We start from the raw sequence: 18243 nt of genomic DNA, 5'->3' as shown, positions 1-18243 counted from the left end.
CAGAGTAGAAAAGCAGCACAAGTATTTCCCTCTCAAAGCAGGGGCTTCTGACCAGCCCTGCCGCACTCCAAGGGAAGCTGCCCGACCCCTCATTATTATTCCAAGCATTACTGAAAACATTACTCCGGGAACTGCTTCCGAGGGAGGACTGGCTCTCATCACCATGGCTTCAATGGCTGAGCAGGCTCGGGCTGGGTTCCTCCAGCCGGGAGAGTGACAATCAACACCTGCTTCCCTTTGCTAGAACAGATTTAACTAACGCCAGTGCAGTAATTTCAGATCCGTACTGTTGTAAAAGAGCAGAATTTGAGTCTTTATATAACAACACATAAAGTTCCCAGAGTGTTTGTTTCTGCACAGATTCCTACGTGTACTGGATGATTTCTAAAGGTGCACACACCTTTACAGCAAACACACATTCAGTGGCACAGGTAATACAAAGTATAAAAACTCTCTTTTCTTCTTCCTTCACTCCCTAATCCAGTGCTCAGGTCAATCAAGGGGTATAAAATACTCTCAAAATTAAGGCAAAAATTAATAAATCATTGGGATTGGAACCCAAAGGGGTGCTATAGTCCTATGTCCAAGCACACCCTGAAATGTTAAGTTAGTACAAAGAGAGGATATTTTTATTGATAAACGTTATATTGTCTTAGTGTAGATGTCTGACACATTATCAAATCAATTGACAAAACATTTAAAGTAATTCATTCTGATAAAACTTTTTGATATTTCATAGACAATAGTGCTGTGAATTTTGTTTATAGTATAACACATTAAAAACACAGAAATACAAGTTTCTAATTTCATAGGTTACCAGCAAACAGAGAAAAATGCATGCTTTCATTTTTGTTAGATTTGTAACTTACACAGGCAAGTGGAACAGCTATGCATAGAAGTCTACTCTACAGTAAGTTGTAAAACATACAGAAAGGCTGACCTTATAACACTTGTACAAGTATGACAAAACCATTGCAACTAATTTCAAAAGGTAACAAATGTTTTGTCTGTGGCTCCACCATTTTAACACTTTCAAGCTGACTTAATAGAAAGCTATTTTGAGTAGAATTATATTACTAGAAACCACTGCTTGTTTTGCTTTCTGGCTGGTTATAAATGAACATACATTTTATGTACATTTGCACTCAGTTCCACCTACATTTTCCTCATGATTAGAAGCATCACAGAATTGCCCAGCAATAAAGGACCCAGACAGTGTCATTTGATCACTAATCAAACAGAAAGTGCTCCTATGAGTCACTTTTATTGCTGTGCTTCCTGCAGCTTGGATGCTGTGACTGTATCACAAAGCAGAGACCTCACCACGCACAGGATTCAGAGACTGGTACAGTCTCTGCCCTCTGTTTTAGAGCAGGCCACAGCAGGGATCGAGTTCAGCAGCCTGAGACTTCAGCAACAGTACAAACCCCAATTTTCTACTCTAGCTCTGTGAAATGATCAGATCTTGAACAGCTGACAGCTGGGCCCTGAAATGATTTAAACACCTCCCGCCCCAGATGGAGTGCTGGCCCTAGGGCTGTCCCCACATGCCTTGGTGATGCCAGGCTGACTGAGGGTGCTGAGCTTGGCTACCTTTGGCTTGGCACCCATGTACACACATCAGTTTGGGTTTGGCTTGGAAAAAACACTGGAAGGGGCTAAAACTTGCACAGCATACTAGAAGATTAACATGTCTGTCTGCTCACCTTTTTGTTCTCTGGATTCCTGATTTACCTGAGTCTCAACTCCCATTGCCAGGCCTGTGCTGGAGTGCTTGGCAGAAGTGCCCCTTCCACTGCTTGTCACACATCTGTGTTTGGGCCCAGGAGAAGCTCCCACATGTCCCGCTGGCTGAAGCTCTGATGAATGCACCAGCAAGAGGAACACCCAAACCACTGCCAGACCTTGCCAGGAGGGTTCATATTGCACATGACTTTGATAGAGAGAAAAAAAAAAAACAAAAAAAACCCAAAAAAAAAAAAATCCCGAACTAATTCCCCAAACTGTTACAAACATCTTCCAAGTAGTGTTTCAGTCTTGAAAGCAAAGATTCAATGCAAGGATGAAGGTAACATTCCATGAGTAATCTCACACAATACTGCCTGCATAGTAGGGATTCTCAGCTTTACAAGGGGGGACAGTGAAGTCAATCACACTGCTCCTCAAGGGAACGCTAACTAAAATTCATCCCTAAATCTTCAATGTACTGCAAAGTTCACTGCACACCAGAGACCTCTCACGTACACAGACTGGCACACCTGTACAGCCAGTGTAAAAGTCAGAGACATTGGGCTGGGCATCTCCCTTCTCTCTCAGAAAGGGACAAAGTACTATTCAGCTTCCTGACCAAAGACCAAGGGTTGCAAAGATCAAGTAGCATCCAGGAAAATCTTCATGTAAATGTCACCCCTGTGAAACTTGCCAATATCTGAATTACAGACAACTTTTTGTGATGCCATACTATTTTTGCTTGCACTTGCTCTCCACTGGTGCTGCATGATTACAGATTCCCACTTTGTGTCCTCTGCTTCTGGCACCCATTAAAAAAATTACTTCAGAATGAAATTATTACACAAACATGCTTGTTTTGGCTTCTTTCAAAAACCTGTTGTGGTTCAATCTCTGTGCTCGCTCACTTCACCTATAAACAGTTCCATGATACAGAAGTGCATATTATGCTCAGAGGTCCTGAGTGCAGTGAGAAACATGAGAGAAAAACATTGTTTCTGAGAACCAAGGATGAAAAACTCAGCTGAGCTCTATGCTTGACAGAATATGGGAGCTCACTCTATGCAAAACTTGAACATTACTACAAACCTTCATGAAAGACTGAGGCTGTACTTCATATGAACAGGCTTTATCTTCCATTTTTTTTCTTTCCTGATCTAAAAATTGCCCTGTGTCTTTAAAAGATGGCAAAATAAAGTCCCCTCCAATACATTGTCTGTAAAAGGACTCCATTGTTGCTGTTGTATTTTCCCCCAGAAATCCTTACTGTATCCCCACTGATAGTGATGATGTGATAGATTCTTCTACACTGGAGATCTGCTGACCCCCCCTGAACCCAAACAAGTGTGGTGGAAATAGGGGAGCGTTGTGTTTGTGAGCAGTGGGACCATTTTTATTGCAGGCATTCAAGGTGGGAGGTCCTTGCCTGCTGTAAATGGGAACACCCTGTCATAAAGCTGGGACAATAAATGTCAGCTTCCACCAAGCATTAGCTGGCACATGACACCTGGTTTAGGGGGATCTTCACATTTAACCAGAGTCAGTCACTTACTTTTGAAAAGAATTGGGGCAAACAAGTCAAAGGAAGATTAATTCCTTAATGAGAAAGGGGAACAAAATAATAAAAAGTCTACTTGTGGGTAGCTTATGAAATGTGAATTTTGGTTATTGCAAAAGGTACCTCGTGACAGTGATATTACAAGTATTAAAAGTGCAAGGAGCATTTACTATTTACATATTTATACTCTTATAGATCACCAGCAGAAGCATCTTTGGATATCTCAGCATTTCTCAGCTTCTCTACTAATAAAAGTTACAAGAACCATTTGAGAAGGTCTCACTCCTTTTTGTGGCCACTTAAAAGGATAGAACAATGCTTTAAATAGCTTAGTCTGCTTGGCCCCCTATCCAGGGAAACCTGGCATTAGCTTTAGGAGGGGACCAAAATTAGGTTCCTAAATCTTCTGCCAGCATGGGGAAATGTTTTCTTGAACCAGGGGCTCAGCACTCTGTGTTTGATAAATAAATAAATAAAATGCACAACTACTGCAGTGCAGAATTTTCTGACCTCCTCAATGTATCACACATGCTCTTTTTTTTTTTTCCCCGAAGCTGACTTTATATTCAGCAATAGAACTGGAATTTCAAGTGACTAACAATAATTAGAAATATTACTCAATGTACACAGATGTATTACACAGATGCATGGCAACTGCCATGCACCACTCACAATACCTTGCTAAAACAAATAAAAACTTTGCTTGAGTTTATAAATAGGTATGTGTAAGACTGCCTTAAATACTCAATACACCTATAGCATCTTTAGCACTTGCCATGGTAAGAATTTACTCCTATGCAGAAACAGCTAGTTACCACAGGGCTTCAATTTAACAACAGTTAGCACATATACTTTACTAGGTAAAGTGTATATATATGTATAAATATGGTATTTTGCTTGAATACAAACCTATATTCATACATTAAAAAAAAAAAAAACCACTAAAAACCTGACAATGAATTATTTGAACCTGTGGCCAAGTCCCTCAGTAAAACTCCCATAGTATAATCTGGCTTCACAAAGTGTAAAAGGCCCAGGTCAGATCTAGAATCCCTTAATTAGATCAATTGCATTTACTGTATAATGAATGTCTTTGCACAGAGTGCAAAATTCCCTTGAGGGAGTCTCTGAAAAGACATGAGAAGTATTCCCATGTCCTGTGCAGTGCCCGATTATCCCAGTGGCTTGGGGCACATTCCAGGCAGGCAGTTGGTGCTGTTTGGAGTCAGGTGCTCGGAGGCTGGTGTGCCAAGCAAGGATCTCCTTGCATTTTCTCTGATCAGCTTACTGGATCAAAACCTGCACATTATTTGTGCTAGCCCAGTGCATTAATTCTGTGTTACAGAAAGCAGCATGTGGGCCAGCCATCAAAGCCAGAGGGATACAGCTTATGAGAAAGTGGAAGCAAAATTCTGAATCCTGGCAACACAAGGAGCAAGATAAAATAAGGAAGCAAAGTGGGTGGCTGCTGGGTGTACAGGGATGTCTGCCCACGGGAGAGATTTCACGGAGCTCTCCATCCAAAGTCCTCCTGTGACACAGCATCGGCCACTCAACACCCTCCTCTACACGTGCAAACTGAATGCAGCTCTTGTTCCCTCCCCTGCTCCAGCATTTATCAGCCAAAAGCAACCCTGACCAGAGCCAAGGAAAGACTTGGTCCTCAGGAGAACACATGCTCCTGCTCGGAAAAAGGAGCAAGTGTAATCCCAGGCTGGCAGCAGTAACTAGTAGCCAAGGGGCCTGTACCCCTGCAGCCCTCTCCTCTCCTGACAGGACAAAATGTTCAGCAGGAGGCATCGCTCCTCCAGGAGCCCAAGGTCTCATTTTGCTTGTCAGGCATGCCAATGGAAAACCTCAGCAACAAATGCTCAGCACCGGAGCGGATCTGTAACCAACTACAAACATCCTCACAGCGTCAGGCACACAGCGGTGTGTTTTTCCTCAGCTGGCAATAAAAATATTACGTTGAATTGCTGCCGTAAAATTATCACATTGACTTTTAGCACCATTCAAATCCTACCTGGCAGACAAAGATTACACTGACAAGATTTCTGTCAGGTTGTTCTGGTGTGGGGGGTTTCAAACTTGTTTTGCAAGTCTATTAGAAAAACAGAAACCTATCTAAAAAATAACAAAATAAAGTAATTTTTGCTACATAAATATGTTTTAAAATATGTTGCTTAAAACAATCTGCTTTTTTTTGGAAGCCCTCCTGAAATGAGGTGCTTCTACCCAAACTTGGATAACTTGGCCTAGATGTCAGACTGTTTCAGGCCAGCAAATAATCGATTACATAGCCAATTTACATCCCCAGGGCACAACGAAACAGACTGCCATTTCTTAGCCTATTGCTTTCCAAGAATAAACTGAACTTCTCCAAAAGGCAGGGATCAAGTCCTCACCAGAGTTTGATTCTGCAGATTCAGAGAGACAAGTGTAAACAGTTTGGGCAGAATTAGATGCTTTTTGGAACTGTGCTTCAGATTTGAGACCACTAAGTGGTAACAAGAGTATTCATGTAAATTCCCTTAAAGGTGCTTGGTCTTATTAATTAGTAGTAATTTATCTATTCAGGTAAGAAAATAAAAAGGCCACTCACCCAAAAAAAACCCCAAAAACCACAGTGTCCCCATCCTTTCCAGGACTCACTACTACAAACACATCATTGACCCTACAACAGTCACAGGGGTTCTGCCCCTGATTTCACAAAGGTCAGATTTCACTCAAGTCCCTGAATACTGAAAACTCTCTTCCTGAAACTAAGCCTTGTATTCTGCTTGGTACATCCATTCAGCACACTCAGACTCGGCAGCTCCTTAAATCTGAAGTAGCTGAGGTCTTTCAAATATTCAAATTTCCACTGCTTTCTTTAAAACCATTGCTTTAAACTGATTCAGTTAAAGTTGTACCAATCTAAAAGGGACATTCTTACCAGGATTTAAGTCTCTTTTAGACTAACTTGCGGTGGCTGCTGATGAAGCGACACTTTGAAAGTACAAGGCAGAATTAAATTCAGGTAAGCATGGTCCACCGAAATTGATTTTTAAAATATATTTTTAAACAAGTTTAAAGCTCCAGTGGTGTAACTTTGAAAGAGACAAACCTCACACTATTTCATCTCTGTGAACTTTAATTAAAAGGAATAGTGTTTCCAAAAAATCTTAATATAAGAAATATTTGTCAGTCAGCAGAAAGCTGTGGTTTTCTAAAAAGTTATTCAATAACACTGAATGTACATTTTATCTCACAAGTACCAATTGGAAAAGACATAAAAATCCCTGTTCTGACAGCAGGGTATTAAATGTTACCTTCAGGTCACTCCACCTACCTTGAACGTCGTTTTTTTCTAAAACATGACTGCCGATCTACCTGATTTGTTTTGTCAAGAAAAAAACCCAGTCCTGCACCTCGTTCTCCATGAGCACCACCATCACAAATCCAAAGCTAATCAATTTATTTCAGTGACACAGCTGAGCATAGAGATCTGGAAACTAAGCATGCAAGTGGCATCACAGCAAAACCAACAAATTATGCAAGTGAAAAATCTCCCATGCACACATTTCATATTGACGTTTCTATCACAGAAAAAGTCTACTAAAAACCACAGCACATGAAAAACAAAAATAAAAAAAAAAGGGGGAAAAAAAGGCAAGTAAAAAGTTCACCTTTGGTGCGACAAAAGCAGTTTTCCCAGCATGTCTTAAGACCATCTCTTATCATACCCTCTCCTGTCATTCTGCCTTTGAACCACTGTCAAAGGAAGGCCATCCATGTCAAGCAGACCTGAAGCCAGCCAAGGGTCACATATTTAAGTCAAAGTAAGAACTGCAGTGAAGCATCTCCATGGAGAAAAAAGGCTCTTTAATCTCCCTTTGAAATACTCATTGAAGATCGTCTGAAATTGCTAGGAATGGAAACAAAAACAGTTGACTGGTCCAAGAACCAGAGCAGCCTTGGATGCGAAGGTGACCCTTGCTTTCAGAAGATGAAAACTGCAAATCAATCACAGTCATGCTAAAAATACCCAACACAACCCAGCTTCCCTGGTGGCTCCCTGCAGCCCCTCAACCCTGAGCCTCAGAGCCCCTCAGCTCCCTCTTTCCACCCCCAAGCAGCCACTGCCAACCCCCGTGGCTGTGCCAGCCTGGCTGGCTCCTGAGGCCCTGCATCCAGTGACAGCTCATGGCTCATGCAGCCCCGGGCAAAGCAGAGCCTCTCACGGGGACACTGAAGCCAGGCACTGGCTATCCTCCAGAGTCTGACCTCGGGAAGGGAGAAACCCCCTGGCAGGAGAGAATTCCTGGGAGACTCAGTCCTCTGTAAGGCCCAGTAAAGCTCTGAGTATGCCCTGCATCGGAATAGAACTGTCCATGCCACTTTTGGAGACAGCATACAGGAAGGATGCCAAAAATTGCCGTTTTTTTGCTCTGGAGCCTTCTACACAGGCTGTGACTGTGCTAACAAGAATGAGAGGCGTGCTCTCTCCTGGCACACTCAGTCGGTCTGCTCTGTTCCAAACCAGGTCTGGACCTGACAATTTTGCTGCAAATCATCAGCACATCTGGCAGAAAGCATTGCTTTAGGACGTGCTTATTGAGGGATCTACGGCACAGGTAACAGCAGTTCAAGGTACCTTTTGTTTCTGCTTAGAACAAGCTGCTTGCAGAACATTCTGGCAACACACACAAGTATCAAAGCAAGGTATTTCAGGTTTTACACACAACACAAAACTACAACTACTACAGTATTTAATGCACACCAGTAGGAAAAGTTCCTAAGAAATACATGTGTAGTTCTTGTGCCATGGGATAGTTAATGGCTATTTCGCAGAAATAGATCCAACTGGCTCCATTGGAGCAGCAGTATAAATATTCAAAATAGAAGAAATAATAGGCCCTGATATGAAACTTCTTTTTTTCCTTCCCCTTATCAGCAAGGACACACTCTGCTTAGGAGCAACTGCATCTCGCTATGAAGTGAAGCTGCATGTTTGTGGGGTGGCTTTAGTGACACATGCCACATCATTACAAACATAATTTGATTTATAGAAGTATTTTAGGCATTTTGGCGATTGCTATTATTATTATTATTCATCTCATTAACAACAACAACAACAAAAGGAACAAAAACCCAGCAACAGGAAAGTACAGTGGGCTTCCTGACGCAAGAGGATGTCCCGCGGGCACAGGTATGAGAAGGCTGCTCAAACCTCAGCTGCAGAGCTCAACAAGCAGCAACACAATTGCTTTCCAGGATGAAAACTGGCGACGCAAGCATGTCATCCACTCTCTCTGCTGTCTGTCTCTGGACCCTTTCTTCTTGCCAGGGATCCACCGGCACACATTGTTCCCCGAGCGAGGCCAGTGGGACGTGGCTTTTTCCACAGGACTTCGCTGCCACACACAGTGCAAGAGCTGCCAGTGCCTCCACGTGTTTGGTGCAACAAACAAAGAAAACCAGCTGCTGTGCTGAAGGGAAACCACAGGGTATAAATATTTTCATTTACAACATTATGCCCAAAGAAAATCAGATTGAAAAAATCAATTCCGAAAGTGCAAATGAAAAAAAAATTGCTTTTTGTCTGTGAACAGAATGAGGCTCTCTTCTTTTTTCTTTTAAACTGGAGCATTTTCTTTTCCTGCTATAGCTTAGGGTTTGGTGTTTTGGGTATTTTCCTTTCTGTTACGTAGGGTTTGCTGTACCTTTACTATTATCTGCCACTGTTCGTACCATAGACAAAGACGTTCACCTAGCTGGTAGTCTCTTAATACATTTCACAGCAGAACATATACAAGAGGATCAGAAGTGATCAGTGCTTAAAGTAAATACAAGAGCCGCAGTGGCAAGAACGCACAGTATCAATACATACAAATGAAGCAGTGATGGTGTTTCTCAGGGGTGGAATCTGCCTGCATATTAATACAGAATTATACAAAATCTAGCAGGGATATTGGAACAATGAATAGCTAAACTTTCACAATAACTTAAAATCTGTGAGAGAGTCTGCATTGAAGATATTCCACATTTTAAAATGTGCCATCTCTGTCTGTGTCTTCCTCCCTCCCAAAAGGAGAGGTGATGAATCCACATGATCTGTTACCAGATAAGTTCAACTGCTTAAGATGAAAAATATCAGGCCAGGTCCAGTGTATACTTTAAAGAATGGCAAATTATAACTTCGGTAACCATGTCTGTGCAAAATATGCCTCTTTCCTCTTAAAGAAACCAGTGTCTGTAACTCACTTAGAAAAGTTTTCACATGTACTTATGTCCTTCTCAGAATGAATAAGACGTGAACTATTGAATCCCCCCAAAACAAGAAATCTGATGAAGCAGAGAAAGTTCTGACCTTCCATTTCCATGTGCAGACCATTAAAAACCAGGACACCTCCTTGGTAGCCCTTCTGGGCTGGCGATCAAACTATTGCTTGGAAATAACAAATACCCTTGTAATAAAACTCCGACATTCATAGTAAAATGGTAGCAGTGTTTACCCTTTGAACCCACATTTAGCTTGCATTCTTTAACAGACGTTTACAAGGTTAACTATTTATAGTAAAAAGTCATCAGTTTTTTCCTTGACAATCTTCTTTTATCCATTCTTATGCTGAGTACCTTGAATTGCATTTCCATTTTACACTGCCCTGTGGCCTTTGGATTGTTACAGGAGAGCCAGCACTCAGAGGAAGAAGATGCACGAGAAGACGTTGATCTCTGGCAAGTAAAAAAAAAGAACAAAAGCAACACCCCCACTCCCAAACAAACAAAAAAACCTGCAAACCCGAAACTAAAAGCTAAAACAAACAAAAACCATTCCCCACAACCAAAAAAAAAAAAATTCCCATGATTCTCCTTGAAAGTCAACCTCCATATGACGTATCCTCTCCTGCATTGCAGCAATAGTCTTAAGTCATAAATTAATTAGTCTTCCATCAAATAACTTAAAAAAAGAAGGAATTGTAGCAGACCAGTTTGACTGGCTTAACGCCAGTTAGCAGCCAGTTCATCTTGAGTCTCAGTCACACTGTTCAAAAACCGAGCAAGGAAATCACATGGATGTTGAAAAAAGCTCTTCACATCGATGAAGGATTGCTCCAGATTGTGGGGGCCAGGGAGAGGGCAAACCTAGACGGGGCCATGGGTCCTATGAACAGTGAACAGGATATAGGTCACGACTTGGAGGTGCACTGCATCCAGGAAATGCCAGCCGTGGCTTGTATTGCACAGGTAAGAAGGAAGCTCCTCCCGACAATCTGCCACCTGCGTTAGTGATCTCTGCACATTGGCAAGTTCACAAAAGTGAAAACATTGAATTCTGTCATGATGGAGAAACACAGGAAGATGCCGTAAAGGGAAAGGCACACACACCCTAGCTTCTTATCCAGTTTCCATTTGTTCATGTGGACACCAAAAACCTACAATAAACACAGAGTAAGCCACCACAGCAGGAACATTTTGAATAAAGTGGTAAATCCCCTCCTCAGCTACGGGAGCCAAAAGAGGACTGTCCCCTTACTGATGATGATTAGTTGGAAGCAATCACAAATTGCACCAAGTGAGCTGAAAACCACAGCTCAAGTAAATCAGAGCAGCAGTCACAAAAGCCACCCTGACTTAGATCACCTCCTTAGGTTTCGGCAGTGAATTTCATTTTGGCGAGAACAATCCCATTTAATTCAATCAGAAATTGATTTAAAGGCCAGGTTACTTTTTTTTTTTTTTTTAACTCGAAATGCTTTATGTTCTCCTCTGCATCCCAATCTAGAGCCACACAGTCTAAGACTGCTTGACTTTGCATAGTTTGCTCCCACCAAAGATTAACGTCTTGTGTGTGTGGGAATTGTGTTGGTATGCATTGCACAGGATTCCCCTCCCATCTCAAGATTTGGAAGATGTCACATCATTCCTCTTCTATAATTTCTGGGAAAGGTCAGGGAATACCAAATACTGATTTCAACAGAAACATTGTCAGGGACTGTTTTTTCTGGACTGTGTTGTATTTCAGAAGGAACCTAGAGAGGGGCAAGCAACCTGCTCAGCATTTTGTCTGCTGGTCTCACAGGACAATGGATCTCATCATGCATCAAGGGACCTGCTTCAGCTCTAGCATAGAAATCCCTAATGATGACTACTGGCTCTCCCAGGTTCCTCCCATGGAAAACACACAGGCAGGACTGTCATCCCATGGGAGTGACAGCTCCTGCAAAGAGCCGAATCAAGGCCTTGGGAACCTTTTCAAACATGGAGCACCCCTATCCCATAACAACAGACTTTGCAACCACTATTTCAGCTTGAGGTGAGAAAGGAGCAGGTGAAGAAAATGTCTATAAAAATCCCTCATTTGGAAAAGAAAAACAAAAGACTATATACATACTGTGACAAAAACTGATGCCAGCAGGAGACCAACAGAATATATAAGTCCTCTGCTGTTTAACCGAATCTGTAAAAGAAGGAAGTTTATCAAACCATCTCACAATTTCAAACAATATTCCTCTCTGCTTATATTTCCATAATCCTAAACTGATGAGCTGCTAAACAGTGGCTTGCAAGCTGTAAATGCCAAGTCAGACCATTACATCGCAGATAACTTTGCCTACTCCCTATTTTGCCAAAGGAGGAGTGTTATTAGAGGAGCGTCCTTAGGACCTGACAACATTTCACAGTGTTCCACTTCCACGTGAGCTTTGCCATCCCTTGTACTATTATATCATGACATTTTCTAATTCCCATATAAGTCCTGTAAGAACAAACAGGGAAAGGGAATTTTGCATTCAGTCACCAATTAATGCTTCACAGTGGGGGAAAAAAAAACAAGGACACACACAAGCACCAGATTTCTTCCCCACACTCTCACATTATTTCTTCCCTAATTTTACTCCTCTGGGTGAACGGAACAAGTCAGCAATCTCAAAACCACAGCCTCAGGTGCTGAAAAATTGTCTGTATCAATGCATCATGGCACACTAACATAGGCTGGACATGATTTAGCACTGAGGCAGATCAGCCAAGGAGACAATTTACTGCCTGCAGGGCTGTGTACCAGGCACCTCACAGGTTCTGGTGCAAGATGTCTTCATGGCAGAGCCCCAGTTACAGTCACTGTCCAAGAGAAGAACCGAGATGCAGGTCCACAAAGCTGGGAAGCCATTTAACTGCCACTTTTAGAGGCTTTGAGCATAACCTAAGGAAGTCGCCTGCATCTTTAAGGCCTAAATACTTTTTAAAATGTGATTTTTGTGAGACATAAACCTAATGTTACAAAGGAAGGCTACAGGAAGTAAAGCCATTTCTCCAATCCTGCTCCTCAGCTAGGATCACACTTATCCTTGGTTTCCCATCCTTCTCTTGGGGAACTTAAACATTATCCTTTTGGGCATTTTTATATGACCTCAAACAGCATCACCTGCAGCATCATGAGGGGAGCACTCAGTGGAGTCTCTCAAGGCACTTCTCCAGGAGCTACTACATGGAGGGGGCATCCTTCTAGGAAAGGTTGGCTTCTCAGTGCTCCCATCCTTCTAGTTAGATTATAAAGAATCCCATTTACAAGTGAAGTGGGTATTGCTAATGTTGTCAAGCAGCACTACAATTTTAAGAATGCAGGAATACAGATACACTTGTATCATTTTGCACCACAGCCAGGAAATCCTTTTCACCCTACTATTGCTCCTAAATCCAGAGTAATGATTTAGGTTCACTCCCCAGGGACCACAGAGGGGAGAGTCTGACCTGCAGAGTCAGAAAGGATGATCAGTCCTGACACTTGGGAACTCTCAGCCTGCACTGCACTCTGCACACCCAGGATCTTCTAAGCCAATCCGTCCTGCCCAAGCTTTGCTGCTCCCTTTACACATGTTAAAATACCAGCTCACACAAATGGCACACTTTCCTTCCCTGCTGATTATTGACACCATTAAAAAGGCTACAACCATGATGATCATTTTGTCTGAAAGGTACTGGAGGATTTCTTTAGGATGAATGTGCTGTAAGGGTATGGATGGACAGCAGGACCATAACATTCCTATAGCCATTACATGTTAAATACAATATTTTCATCAGATTGCTCAAAGCAATGGAGGATTTGGGTTGCTTCAGGGCATGAAGACTGATTTTGGGACTGTCGGCATAACTGAAGATGAAAAATGCCATGATCCCTCTGCTAATGTGAATTTCAGAGATGGACCAGCCCGCTCGGCTTCAGTCATTCCTGTGCATCCACTCCTCCTTTCTTGCTTCCACCCATCAGAATGGCCCACATGTAACAGTTAACCTGCATTTCCATTATTATAAAGTTCAAAAAAGCCCTACACTAACTCTGTGTACTAAAACACATATTTAAAGCCACCTCCCTGCTATATCCCAAAGGAACAGCAGCTGGCTAGGAAAGATATAATAAATTACAATAAATTCCTGTCTGGATTTTGGTCAGGAATTTTGTTTGACTAGTGAGAATATTTGTAACAACTGTCAGTATTAAATGTATCAATTGGAAAGGGATCTACAGGAAAAGAAAGCAATGAAGAAGATGGAATTATTTTACCATGGAAAATGTCTGAATTTAACCTAAAGTGCAAAAATTTAACCTTAACACTGCTTCTCAATTACAACTTCATGCTCCATAAAACCAGCACAGTATTCCAAAGACCTCTGTGTCTAATTTGCTGAGGACAGTGCTTTGAAAAAGAGATGTTTGCTGCTGCTTTCTTCAGACTATCTGCAAGGCTCTTCCTTGGAGGTTATTTAGGGGAATAAAAGATGCTATTAGGGATAATTCAAAAGCAGAAAATGTATGCTAATTATTTACAGCAGCTTTACCAATGTAAGAGCCACACATCATGCTGTTCCTGTGTGGGCCAAGCAAATGTGGCAACCCCTTCTGCAGCGTGAACAACAAGTTCCCCTCACAGGGTTACTGCACCAAAACACTGGAGTTTCACTCCAGGTTAACAGTTCTCAGCTTGGGTTTAACCAGCCACATTCCTGGCCTGGTATCTAGCCCAGGTCGCACTGCTGGGCAAAGCAGAGAGCTATTAATTAATCTAAATAACAAGAATGGTCCTGGCAGCCCTGCCACATTTTTTAACAGGCATGTATCTACTTCAGAAAGTCAGCCTACAGAACCATGGGTGGTTTTTATACAGTGCTGCTGAAGGGTTTTGAGAGAGTGAAATCTAAACAAAGCTGAATCCCCATGGTTCACGGATGCTTCCACTCTCCCCGTGTGCCAGAGGCTGCTGAGGTGAGCCTGGCCACTTGTGCCAGGTGAGCCATGCCTCATGCAGGCCCCTGTCCAAGCCCTGCAGTGCTCCCTGCAAGTCAGATCCATGGGAATGTTGGTGTGCACAGGGTAACCCCACAGCACTGCAAGTCCAGTTCATTTGGAGTTACACCAGGCACCCATCTATGGAATCCATCTCCCAGTCATCCCAAGGCAAATGTGCTCTGGGAACAGGCTCACATCAATGTCCACTTGTTCCAACTGGCCTTTTTTTATTTCCTATTTGCTTCTCAATTGTTTTATAGCCCTTTTCACATGTGGTTTCTGTCCTTTTCCGTCCCTTTTCTACCTGCTCCATGGCAGGGAGGTGCCATGCATACATCACCTCCTGAGCCTCAGTAGAAGCATCTGGAATTCTTCACATCTTTTCCAGTACTTTGAGCTCACCAGGAATATTTTTTTACTCAAACAGTTGCACTTTTTCTTCCAGAAATTCCAGCTGTAATGTGTATCTAGTTCAGCCAAATGAGCTTCCTGACAAACCCTTTCTTTTCCTGAATTTGACTCTGGACTACCCACTGCTGTTTCACAAATTTCCCATGAGTCTACATACAGCTCTGGAAATACAGATTTAACTGATTCCATTCCTATGGTAATCACCAGCCGACCCCATTTCTTATCATGACTTTTGACTATGAGCACAGAAGCCCAGAAGATTCTGAAATTTGAAACAAAAGCTTAAGAAAAATGTGGCCTTGATTGTCGCCCTGATTTCTTAGGATTTTCTAAAGCCTTCTGAATTTACATTCTTGTAGAGAACTTTCTCACGCAACTTTCTGTAAACAACCTATTGTTTTGCATTCTTTCATAGAGGCGGAGAAATTTGATAGACTGGTAGTTTGTCCAGTGTCGTTGGAGAGGTGGCACGTTCACCTTCCAATCCACTGGCACCTTTTGAGAACTATAAATGATTGGAGGCAGAAAAAATAAATTAGTCTCTTCATGGTGACCAAAGCTGTGGTGCGTCGTTTTTCCTTGTGTTCTCTGGTGACACTTGATCTGTCAAATTAGGGCAGAAATCAGTCAAGCAGCCCTCTCATAAGACAAGTGGCATTTCCTGTAAGAGGCAACAGAATACATTTCCTTGGGATATGTGAAAAGGTCCAAGTTCAGGGAAAACAAGGGCAGCAAAACATTCAAAACTCACAATAAGGGAGGAGATAATTTCAGGTTTTGACAAAGACCAGAAAAAGAGTCTCAGCTGGAGTCCTTTTAATTGCATAATGAAAAGTTCAGTCCCCTGTTCATTTAAGAATAGGAAATGCCTTGTCCCCAAGAGAAAACGGGCTGCAGAAGAATCACTCCCTCATACTGCATGGAGGGAAAATCAATATTCCCAAACTCCCCTTTGAGGACTGGCTTGTGTGTAGAGGCTGAAGCAAGGCAGAAGAATGCTGTTCTGCCTGATAATGCACAGAAGGTTTGCACATTGACAGCCTCCTCTGTCAGAGTTTGAGGGGGGCCACCTCCCGGCTGCTTGTGCGGCAAATGCAAAGAGGCTGCCACCAGCTCCAGCCATTCCCATGCTGCTGTGGTAACCAAGGCTGAAGCTAAACAGCAGAGGAAAAACAATGGAAATAAAAGTTATTCTATTCTTAAGTTCTTTTCTGGCAGCTGCTTAAAGGAAAACAAGGAGCCATTGCCAAAACCCACACTGGTTTTGCTTCAGGGCCTTAATATGACAGAAATTACCCCAGTAAGGAATTTCAGAAGGGCTATACTTTGTTTCCAGTCCTTCAGCTGAAAAAACTGCAGGTCTTCTGTATGTCTGGGTATCCTTCTCCTTCAGTGTCTCTGCCTGGCAGTGGAAATTCAGTCTAAATCCTGCATTCCCGAGGTCTTGCCATGAGACAGCAGTCTAAGCAAACTGGAACTTCAAACACTGATGCATTGCTGCATGCCTAAATGGAATTTCCTTCTTAAACCTGTTTTTAGACTCCTAAGAAAGTGTCCCTGTTTTGCTCTGTATCACAAATTTAATTGTGCAGTGGGTACTCACCTGGAGTGCTGCACATGGCTACTCAAGAGTATCATGCAGGAGCTATAGCTGGAGAGAACTCCTGTAATGCTAGGAGGATTGGCAGGGACACTTTTGCTCTACTACAGTATAGTCATCCCAATAATCTCTCTGCCACAAAGCCAGGGAGCCAGCTTTGTCCTAACATATCATTCACCCCAGTGCCTTGGAATTTAAACAGTGAAAATCAACTGGTCAGCAAGGAGCAAAGCAGTGAAACTTCCTATCTCCATGTGTGCTTTGCAAGCATTTGCTTCCCTCTGGATTCTCTGATGCCTAAATACGATTGCACTGGGATTATTCCTGCAGTACTCAAGCCGCTTGTTTGCGTGGAAGGAACATCAGGTCTCTCAGACTTCTAATGTACTGTCAAATTTTGCTGAAACTGCCTGAAGTTATCAGGCAAAGGAGCAAATTGGACTGACATAATTATACTCCCAAATGCTGACGTGATCAAATCAACCTGGCTCTTTAACCATAGGCTAAAATTCCTGTTCTCTAAAATACTGCTGGATGATGTCTAGTTTACATGCAAAAAAATATTCCAGAGGAAAGCAACTGGATAGAAGATAAGGAGCAAACATCCTTCCACTCTGCATACGCCAGGTGCACTGGGGAAGGATTCTTACTGGATTACAGAGTCAGCAACGTGTCCAGGACTCGATGCTGGAAGAGAGGAGAGAATGAATATTTCAAAGGACTCCCAAGGTCCAGAGGGATGCTGCTTTGCCTCCAAACGCCCTGCTGGCCTGCCAGATTAGCTGTGTACATAACAGAAGGCAAGAGCAGCTGCAAGAGGGTGGCCAAGTGAGCAGTGGAGATGGAAGTTCCAGTGGGAAGCAGAGGAAGGCAGAGTTAGTACCTAGACATTAATGAGTGTTCAGAAACAAGGACCCTTGAAGTAATAAACATATGGTTGGGTTAAAGACTTGGCATTGTAAAAACAGAAGGGATCTGATGTGGAAACTTTAATCCTGAATAGATCTGCCTTTTCATGGAAAAAGGGTCGGTGGCTTGGTCCAAGCCAGGAATTCTGGAACTGACACTTGAGCTGAAGGCAAAGGGTGAGGCACTTGCAGCGTAACCACATCCTAGGGGAAGATATTTCATTTAAAGCAGGAACACAGAAGGAAAACCTCCTTTTCTACACCAGGTGACAGATGCTTCCAAGATGCAGCCTGAGAATCATAAGATGGTTTTCCTCTCCCTTCTTGTAATAAGGATGGCAGAATAAAATAAATAAATAAACTGACAATGGGGCTGGGGAAGTGGCAGTCAGAAGAGAGGCACGCAATCAAAATGCGATTTAGCAACCCAGCACCAGGATGTGTCTCCAGGGATTCACAGCTTATTTCCAGTTCTGACATTCACCTACTGTGACTCCAGCAAGCCCATTTGTCTCTCTGACAGGTCCCCCTCTTGCTCTTTTCCTGACTCATTCTGTTAGATCACAAAGCTGCCTTTTCCCCACTCAGACACTATTCCATGGAGTAAGCTTGTTTAAACAACAAGTCCCGATTCCACGTGAAGCCACTTATAAAGACTGCTTTGAGGAGTTCCCTGTTGGAGGAGATATTACAGAGACACATCTGGGTCCTGCCAAACACCAAAGGAGCAGTACTAAATCCTGTACTATTAGCTCAGAAGTCACCTAGTACT

At 42.6% G+C, this 18243-nt stretch overlaps 1 protein-coding gene across 2 annotated transcripts in view; it reads right to left on the bottom strand.

The window, feature by feature from the left end:
• Window positions 1-607: 607 nt before the first annotated feature.
• The window catches only part of SLC24A3 (solute carrier family 24 member 3), a 116032-nt gene continuing 98396 nt past the window's right edge, over window positions 608-18243 (bottom strand). For both annotated transcript variants that reach the window (XM_068186299.1, XM_068186300.1), the window contains exons 16-17: window positions 11664-11729; window positions 608-10704 (exon numbers count right to left, since the gene is read on the bottom strand). In XM_068186299.1, coding sequence (XP_068042400.1) covers window positions 10555-10704; window positions 11664-11729 — 216 coding nt within the window. In that variant the 3' untranslated portion in view covers window positions 608-10554. The remainder of the gene's footprint in view (window positions 10705-11663; window positions 11730-18243) is intronic.

Source organism: Anomalospiza imberbis, chromosome 3 (assembly GCF_031753505.1).
Source record: "Anomalospiza imberbis isolate Cuckoo-Finch-1a 21T00152 chromosome 3, ASM3175350v1, whole genome shotgun sequence".
NCBI classification, from domain to species: Eukaryota; Metazoa; Chordata; class Aves; order Passeriformes; family Viduidae; genus Anomalospiza; species Anomalospiza imberbis.
This window is presented reverse-complemented; position numbering and strand designations above follow the sequence as displayed.